At 50.0% G+C, this 9,382-nt stretch overlaps 1 protein-coding gene across 1 annotated transcript in view; it reads right to left on the reverse strand.

Annotated features, from left to right (window-relative positions):
- The window catches only part of UAP1L1 (UDP-N-acetylglucosamine pyrophosphorylase 1 like 1), a 30,347-nt gene extending 22,856 nt beyond the window's left edge, over window positions 1–7,491 (reverse strand). Inside the window, exon 1 of the mRNA XM_082775600.1 lies at window positions 7,217–7,491. Within this exon, the coding sequence (XP_082631726.1) occupies window positions 7,217–7,490 (274 nt within the window). The 5' untranslated portion in view covers window position 7,491. The remainder of the gene's footprint in view (window positions 1–7,216) is intronic.
- Window positions 7,492–9,382: the final 1,891 nt, after the last annotated feature.

Below are 9,382 nucleotides of genomic sequence, written 5' to 3' on the forward strand. Positions count from 1 at the left end.
CTGCGAGCCTTCAGCATGGAAGACCCCTAGAGACCCCCAGAAGAGACCCCAGAGGAGACTGCGCATGCTCCAGTAGGAGGGACGGCACCCCGGAAGCTAATTTTAATAATCTATTTTTTTAGAAGTAGTAATGAATATGTATTAGTCTAGGAGCATAAAAATCAGTTGCTTGATGTAATTGGTGTGCATCCTGGTGGAGCGGAGACTCCCGGTGCACCCAGCGCTGTTTGCTTACCTCTATTCCTTTATATCCTTTAATAAATCCTATTTTTCATTTAATTCTAATTTGAATCCTGAGCCATTTATAACATTTGCCATGAGGGTGGTGAGGCACTAGAACAGGCTGCCCAGTGAAATTGTGGGTGTCCCATCCCTGGAAGTGCTCAAGGACAGGTTGGATGGGGCTTTGAACAACCTGCTCTAGTGGGAGGTGTTCCTGCTCATGGCAGGAGGGGTGGAACTAGATGGTCTTTAAGTTCCCTTCCAAGGTGAACCATTCTGTGATTCTATGATTATCTAAGCCTTGTGTTACTGCAGGGCTAGTGCAGATGGAACTTCTCCATTTGGCCTCATATATGTGAGCAGGACAGCCCTGAAGTGCCTGGTATCTGGCTCCTTCCACTGAACTTCACTCAGAAGTTTCCAGTGGAGGAAAAAAAAACACATGAGGGAAAAACTTACAGGGAAAAGTATAATCTAAAAAAGTTCCCATGAGACACTTCTGAACCAGTTTTGTTTCAAAAGGATAATAAAATAATTTTAAAATCCCTAAATAATTCAGAACTGAAGTTGGCTGAGCTGAAGTATTTCACACTGATTTAAAACAAAGCTGCCTGAAGACTGAAATCAGCACTTGCTGGTCTGAGTTGAACTCCAAAGCAACACATCCAATATTATGATTCATCCACTAATCAACATCCATCACTTACCCAGCTCCGTCCTTGCAGCATTACCTGCTCCTGTAACAGCATCTATCAAGCTCACGCATACACATGCACACTCTGGTCCTGACACAAAAAGACCACATCACCTCCTCCTAAGTGCCACTTGTCTCAAATGATAGGTTTAAGCATAGTAACAGACTGCAAACAGCGGGCATCTTTCATATGAAGCCTAGCATTAACACTGTTAATGGGCCCCCATGAGGGCCCATTTTGTCAAGCAACATCCATCAGCAGTAGCTGCAATCCCTGGCCAGGACTCAAAGGTACCAGTGCACCACTTCACTTAAATCAAGATGCCTCAGATAAGATGCATTTCATCTAAGTTTTCCACACAGTGACTAGAGGATGGAAACTGCCTAATGGTTATTGAGCCTCTCGCACTGACCTCCCCAGTGTGGCCTTGCTGCATGGAATGCAGGCAGAACTCTGAAACTCAGACCTAAACAGGATGAACCCCACTCCAAAGCAATGCCACTAATAAAATCAACAGTTCCATTTTCTTTTTCACTTCCCAGAGTCCAGTAGACTGACTAGGCAGATAACCCAGGACTCCTAGCAGGTGGGCACACTGTAGGACTTGCTGAAACCATCACTGCTCCTACCACTGCCATGAGAAATTCTGCCCTCCTTTCCAGCAGAAGCAGGGTCACTGTACTCCTAGAAGAGGTCCAACAGCTTCTAGGGCTGTATGAACAGCCCTCCCTGATGGCAAGCATGTCAGGATGGGACAGATCTTCCCATCATTTATGGCATTCACAGTATTTATAGTGCAACCCTATAACTACTGGAGAGTTTTTCAAGTTCCCGATTTTAGGTTGCCATGAAAATAAATATCCCCCGAAAGTTTAGTAAGTACTTCTGCTCTCACTACCTAGCTGCAAAAATACTAGCATTCATAACAATAACAACAACAAAAACATAGTAACTGACATATCTTGCTGCATATTCCTGCAGGAAAGGGAAATATTTATCACACTTAAAAAAAAAAATAAATAGTAAGTCCAGCTTATCTTCTGCAGCACATGAAATACCAGAAGCTGAACCAAACAAAAAAAAAAGGAAGATGCACTGGCTGACAGATATCTGCAGTAAGTCATAGTTTGCATATAAAGCAAAAACAAAAATAGATTTTGCAGGAAGAACAGATTGATCTTGCAAGAACAGATTGAATTCTCCTGCTGAACAGATGCATCAGCCTGATTATAACAACAGTCAGCAAGAAAAGAATAAATCAGGAAAAAAAAAATCTACAGAGTAGTCAGATAACCAGAGCAGCTCATCAGAGCCTCATGAAATGGCAGCTATACCGTGGCCCATGCCCTAGACTAGAATTTTATTAATAAAACATTTACTAAATCTAAAAGTGTCTGTACTTGACTTATATCATCATCCATAAGGCTGCCTAGAACAAACTTCATGTTTGTGTTTAAGATCCAGGAAGCAAGTCTGTCTGAGCTAAGTTTTATCATCTCAGAGATAGTAACAGATCCTTTTTTTTTTTTTTAAACAGTTTAAAAATATCTTGGATGTTCCCAAGAATAACTTCTGAGTTGCTTGGCTCTTTTAACAAACTTTTTAATCACAAAAGTGGGAAGGGGAAAGGACAAAAAATTAATTTCAGCTGTTCAGTCTTTATTTGAAGATGACAAGCTTGCTGCACATGGGAGCTTCTGGGAATTCAGATGCCCGTTCACAAAGCACAGATGAGCTCAGTTTAGGGGTGATAGCAATCCCCTGAAGCAAATGGTAACATCACAGACACGCAACCTCTGGGAGATCCAGCAACAAGCTGAGATGTCTAGAAAGGCATGCATGAGGGCCTGATCAGAACCAGAGTATGTTCTGCTCATGTCCCAGCTCAACACCAGGAGCAGTTCACTTTAAAGAAAAAACCCTTTGGAGCCTCAGTCCTCCCAGGGATACACAAACCCAGGAAATCCTGTGCCATACCACTAGCTCCCCCAGGGAACACTGAATTGGGGGTCATCAGTGCTCCCTGGGGAGAGGTAACTTCTGCACACCAGTCTCCCATTGCAATGCTGCTGGGGTTCAGCACTACAAAGTCTCACTCCCAGGGAATAAAACTGAGGGCTGATTCTCACCTGTAGCATTAAACTGGATCATAAAAACAAAGTAAAGTGAAATTTAAGAACTGCATCCCCCTCTCCTGGTAGAAATCAGAAGTGGTCTCTACACAAGATGGGTATCAGGGCAATCTGGATTTCAGGGTCAAGTGACGTTTGCATTGTTCCCGTCACAGAGGGCCTTCTGAATTCTTTCTCTGGCAAGAACTGCTTACAGGAAGCAAGGTCAATCCCACAGAGTTTGCCTTGTTTACTGCTGACTGTGGCACGAGTCAGACATACCAGCACCTCTCTGAATCGCAGCTGAAGACAAAGGACCTAGCTGTCCAGTTTACTAAAGTTGTTTAACTGTGCCCTAACCTAGATCATCTGACCCTAAAATTCATGCATTTCCTCCTCAAAGCAACATCCTCAAGCCTGAGGAAGCAAGCACCACCCTAGCAGCTCCACTCCCAAATCCAACCAGGCATTCCTGGGTGGCTGTTCCCACTCTGCTCAGCTCACTGAAGCTCTATGCAGTATCACAGAATCACAGAATTTCTAGGTTGGAAGAGACCTCCAAGATCACCCAGTCCAACTTCTGTCCTAACACCAACGAGTCGTCCACTAAACCGTATCACTAAGCTCTACATCTAAACGTCTCTTAAAGACCTCCAGGGATGGTGACTCCACCACTTCCCTAGGCAGCCCATTCCAATGCCTCACAACCTTCTCGGTAAAGAAGTTCTTCCTAATATCCAACCTAAAGCTCCCCTGGTGCAACTTTAGCCTGTTCCCCCTCGTCCTCTCACCAGGCACATGGGAGAACAGACCAACCCCCACCTCACTACAGCCTCCTTTAATGTATCGTAAAGAGTGATAAGGTCGCCCCTGAGCCTCTTCTTCTCCAGGCTAAACAAACCCAGCTCCCTCAGACGCTCCTCGTAAGACTTATTCTCCAGACCCCTCACCAGCTTCATCACCCTTCTCTGGACTCGCTCGAGCACCTCGATGTCCTTCTTGTAGTGAGGGGCCCAAAACTGAACACAGTACTCAAGGTGCGGCCTCACCAGAGCCAAGTACAGGGGGACAATCACTTCCCTAGACCTGCTGGCCACACTGCTTCTTATACAAGCCAGGATGCTGTTGGCCTTCTTGGCCACCTGAGCACACTGCTGGCTCATATTCAGCTGACTATCAACCATCACTCCCAGGTCCTTCTCTGCCTGGCAGCTTTCCAACCACTCATCTCCCAGCCTGTAGCTCTGCTTGGGGTTATTGCACCCCAGGTGGAGGACCCGGCACTTGGCCTTGTTGAACTTCATACAGTTGACCTCAGCCCATCGGTCCAGCCTATCCAGATCCTCCTGCAGAGCCTTCCTACCCTTGGGCAGATCGACACATGCACCTAACTTGGTGTCATCTGCAAACTTACTGAGGGTGCACTCGATCCATTCATCCAGATCATCAATAAAGATATTAAAGAGGACTGGCCCCAGTACCAAGCCCTGGGGAACGCCACTAGTGATCGGCCTCCAACTGGATTTGACTCCATTTACCACGACTCTTTGGGCCCAGCTATCCAGCCAGTTTTTAACCCAACGAAGCGTATGCCAGTCCAAGCCACAAGCAGCCAGTTTCTTGAGAATGTTGTGGGAAACGGTGTCAAAAGCCTTACTGAAGTCAGTAGAAAGGCTTGGTGGGAGATGTGAGCAACATTGCTGGAAAGCCTGGTTGGACACAAATACTTGCCTCCACTGTCATGAGAACCTACCTCTTCACTAACCAGAAACTAGCCCTAGACAATGGGCTGTGGTTAGGCCTAGCCCCAGTTTGCTGCACAAGTTTGCTGAAAGCCGTTGTGGAAGGTGATGAACCCAGACCAGCCAAGACTCCAGCAGTGCAGGGATGATGCTCACATTGCATTAAACCAGACACCCAGCTGCTCAGGCCAGCAGGCCACCACAGCCTCACCACCACGAGACAGAACCAGGCACACATGTCCCATGTCACCAATGTTAATCTGTTCAAGGACCAGAGCAAGTGGCAGGCTGGCCATGATCCTCTACCTACAAGCGGAGAAGCCACCCTGAGCATCTTCAGCAAAAATGCCCTGACAGACATTTCCTCATGCTCCCTCCTTCACCACTCAGCCCCATCTGTGAAGTCTGACACATCTGAAAAGCTCTTCTGTTCTATAATTGTGTCACTTCTATGCTTGCTGTTTTGATTTTGTTTGGAAATTTTTACTCCTCTGCCCACACATCCTCACCTCTTTACTGGCAGATCTAGGTCAAGACTGTGCAGACATTTGCCACACTTTAGGATTTTACTCTGGCCACAGCTGTTTTTTCTCTTGCTTTCTTTCAATTTTGTATATACTTGCTTATTTAACAGTGATGTTTTATTTTATAAAGAAGCAGAGAGAGGCCACCGTACCTTTGAAAAGAAACAGAATAGAGCGCACACTTTGAAAAAAAGCACAGTGTTTCTGTGTAATACACATATGATGGGGAACTGGGGAGCACAGCACCCCACTCCACACAGCCTAGGTCTAAATACCACCTCTCCCATCAACCCCACCTTTCAAACACTCACAAGGTGACCAAGGAAAGCTGTCAGTATCTACCAGGCTCCAAAAAATGAGGAAGGTGGTTTGACACCATATAGAGTCCCCAACAGCTCGCTGGGTATGCACACGGGCCAGCTGGATCAGCCTAGCCATCCATGTGAAGTCTGCTGTGCGGGTGAAGGCCTGCCTCAGGCTCATCAGCCATGGAGGGATGATGCAGGAACTGCAACGCGTGTGAAGTCAGGGGATGCTTTGATAGCAGAGCTGTCCCCCCAAGAGCACTCTTCCAATGTGTTTCCCCATCCACCTGCCTTGTCTGACCAGATATTTTCCTTTCTTGGGCTTCCCCTATTGCTACCCACTTCTCTGCTCAGATCTCATCTTCTTCCTGTACTACAGTGACGCAGTTTAAAGATCACTCTGCCCCAGCCTCTGCTGTAACACAAGACCAACTTCATGCCAGCAAGATGCCCATGAGACCACACGCATGCCTGGGTGCAACTTCCCAATTAAGCTGCAACACAGACTCTTCTCCCACCTATCTCCAGGGACTTCACATCTTCCTACGAGATGCAGTGCTATTCCATGTCTTGCCCACCACATGGCTCTCCAGCCACTGCTGCTGTGTTGAACAGCTAGAAATTAAAGTTAAACATGCAGGCCCCAAATGCCTCAACAGCTTTTGCCAGGGATCTGACTGCCTGTGTTCAGGACTGGGTCCAACAAGGTAGTCTCAACTCCAAACCAGAGTCCCCACACTGTCATGGAGGTCATTGCCCTACCTGCCCCGACATCATGCTTGGCTGCCACTCTTCTTTCCCCTGCTGCTGACACCACACACCATGGCAACAACCCGCTGGTATAAAATGCAGTGCCATCATCCAGGCTGCCGGATGTCACCCCAACCACGATGCTGCAGGACACTGCTCTCTGCCCTGGGGATCCCACTGGCAACAGTCCTAAGCTCTCCATCAGCCATTTCCAGGGTGCTACAGGGAGGCAGCTGTCCTCCCAAACATGCCATGTTATGCAGCCCTTCCTGACATTACCAGGAAGACAAGCCAGCCTCACACAAGGAGTGTGACAGCCCACGGCTAGATCCAGTCAGTTTGGGAGATTTCCACAGGCACCACACCACATTCTGGTTTTAAGATAAAACCCTCTCTATTTTTGGCCTTCAGTTGTGCAAGTGGTGTGCTCATGAATCTTATGACACCCCAAACAGCCGACCTCAAACACCTTTGCTTCCTGCCAGCCTCAGCAGCATCTGTGGACTCCACAAACTAATGAAAAAGTAGAGGTTTTAGAGAGAACGTTTTTCCACGGGGACGAGCAAGCAGCTCACTGCAGTCACTCCAGGCTCTGCAACCGCAGAAACGCTCTGCCGTCCTCCCCCGTGCTGCGCCCCAGCCTCCCGCCAGCATCGCGGCGGCCGCAGCGCTGCACCGAGGGAGGCACTGCCCGGCCCGCAGCAGCGGGAGGCGCCTCCGGGTCGAGTCCCCTCAGCAAAGGGCGGGGGCCTGCGCGGCCGGGCTGGCGGCAGGGGTCCCGCCGGGGCCGGCCGGGCCGGCGGCGAGGGCCCAGCTCCGCGCTCGGGGTGAGGCAAGGGAGCAGCGACCCCGCCCCGCGCCGCTCACCTTCCGCCTCCCAGCGCTCCAGCGCGGCGGGGCCGCTGCGGCGGGCGCCGCCCAGCAGCTCGGCGGGCAGCGGCTCCATCCGGCCGTCCAGGAGTTCCAGCGGCCCCGGCTGGCGGGCGGAGGCCGCCGCGAGCCGACAGTGCTCGCCCAAGCCGGGCGGAAGCGCCGCCAGCAGCGCCCCGCGCTGCGCCGGGCCCAGCTGGGCCCAGAAGCGCAGCAGGTGGTCCTGCCCGGCCCGCGCCAGCCGCGCCCGCACCTCCTCGGGCGGCCCCATCCCGCCGCAGCCGCCCAGCCTCTGCCCCCCGGCGGCGGGGCGGAGCGGGGCCGGGCCTGCCCCTGTCCCGCCGCCGCTCCGCCCCGGGCGACTCTCGTTCCCGACGCCCCGTCCTGCGCCCCGGCGGGGCTTACTCTCCGGCTTTTTTCCCGTTTCCTCTGCCCTGCTGGCTGCGTTCGGCCAGCAGCCCTTCCCATCCCTCCTCAGGCCAGCGTTGCCCGGGCTCTGCAGGCGCCCGCCGGCCTAGAATACACTTCTGCAGTGCTTTGTGCGTACTGAAGTGCTTTGGCTGCTCAGATATATCTGATGGGGATACCGGAGGTGCTTGTACTGGGAACTTCATATTTAAGAAACTCAGAAGGATTACATCCACTCTTGCGTCAGAAAACTCGTGGAGTTAATTTCAGCACAGCATGCAGCTGGGTGGGTCCTGTGCCATCCAGCTGTGATGCTTGTCAGGGATCAGATTCCCCCAGCTCCCAAGTGCGCTGCCTGATCAGACACTGAACCAGCAGTGAGGAAATGCTGAGACAGAGAAACGCAAAGAAGGCTGAGCCAGTCATGAGGTGTCAGATGACACACAGTGAGGTGTAGATATGGATGCTTAGGGACATGGTTTAGTGGTAGACTTGGCACTGACAGGTTAACGGTTGGATTTGATGATCTCAGAGGTCTTTTCCAACCTAAATGATTCTGTGATTTTATGAGGTGGCTTCTTCTGCCATGCACAGTTGGGCCACAGGCTGCCAACAAAGAGGGCAACACAATGCCCTAAACTCCTGTCCTCAAAACCCCACTGCTCTCGCTGTTGGGCAACCTGGTCACAAACATCCTCTTGCAGCCATCAGCCTGTCTCTGTAGCTGGGCAGAACAAGACCAGAAGACAGCTGTTTGGATGGACATGGCTACCTCCCTCTGTGTGGCTGGAGTTGGGGAGCTGGACCCCATCTGGATGAGACAACCAGGTTAGGAAGAAGCCCTGCTAGTTGTCATACCTTCTGCTTCACAGTCTGTTTTCCTACAATGTCTCAGTGGAGGACTCAACAGAACTACTATGTGGACATGGGCCTAGGGTTTTAAAAACTCCTAGCTCTGATCCCTGCTGCTCCCATTTACACAAATCTCTTCCTGCTGTGGTTGTATTCACTGTCTGTCTGGTATGTGAATGGGTGTAGTCTCTAGGTCCTTCCACACACGTGGTACGTGCTTAACCACTGACCCTTACAAACACATAGTTATCAGAAAAGGCTTTCTCAGATACAACTTTTGAATTCCACCCTGTGTTTTTTTTCCTGCAGAACTTGGTGCAGCCCTTGCTGCAAAGGCTTGGAGAAACCCCAGCACACAGCCATGACATACCAGACAGGACAACCTGAGAAAGCAGGATGTAGGTAAGACTGGGCCAAACAAAATGCAAACATGCACAAGGAACAGGAAATTCATTGTCAAAAAAAGCTCCAGCAACCCTAAAGAAGAGAGAAGTCTTCTGCTTCACAATACTTCATGTGATAACAGCAGTGGGTTAGGATAGGGTATCTTACTGGAAAGCTTCTTACAGAGATTCTAATTTTTAGGACTTTGCTTCAATAGGTAAGCATCCACAAATGTGTCCTCTAAAAAAAAAAAAAGAACGTGACAGACCATGCAGGAACATTTTAGCTGCCAGCTCAGGCCCTGGTTCCCAAACTAGCCATAGTAGGAGCCAGTGGAAATACAAATTCTTGCTCTGCTGACCTAGGCATGTTACAGACTAAGAAGATACACTCCTCTGCCCCCCAGGTGCTTGTTTTAGCTCCTCACCCACTGTCTCTCAGCCGTTGTGACAGCCTGAGAGCTGCCAGCCAGTGGCCAGACTTCCTGCTCACAGGGCCTCCAAGGGAAAAAACAGTCTG

This window comes from Aythya marila, assembly GCF_965140915.1.
Source record: "Aythya marila genome assembly, chromosome: 19".
NCBI classification, from domain to species: Eukaryota; Metazoa; Chordata; class Aves; order Anseriformes; family Anatidae; genus Aythya; species Aythya marila.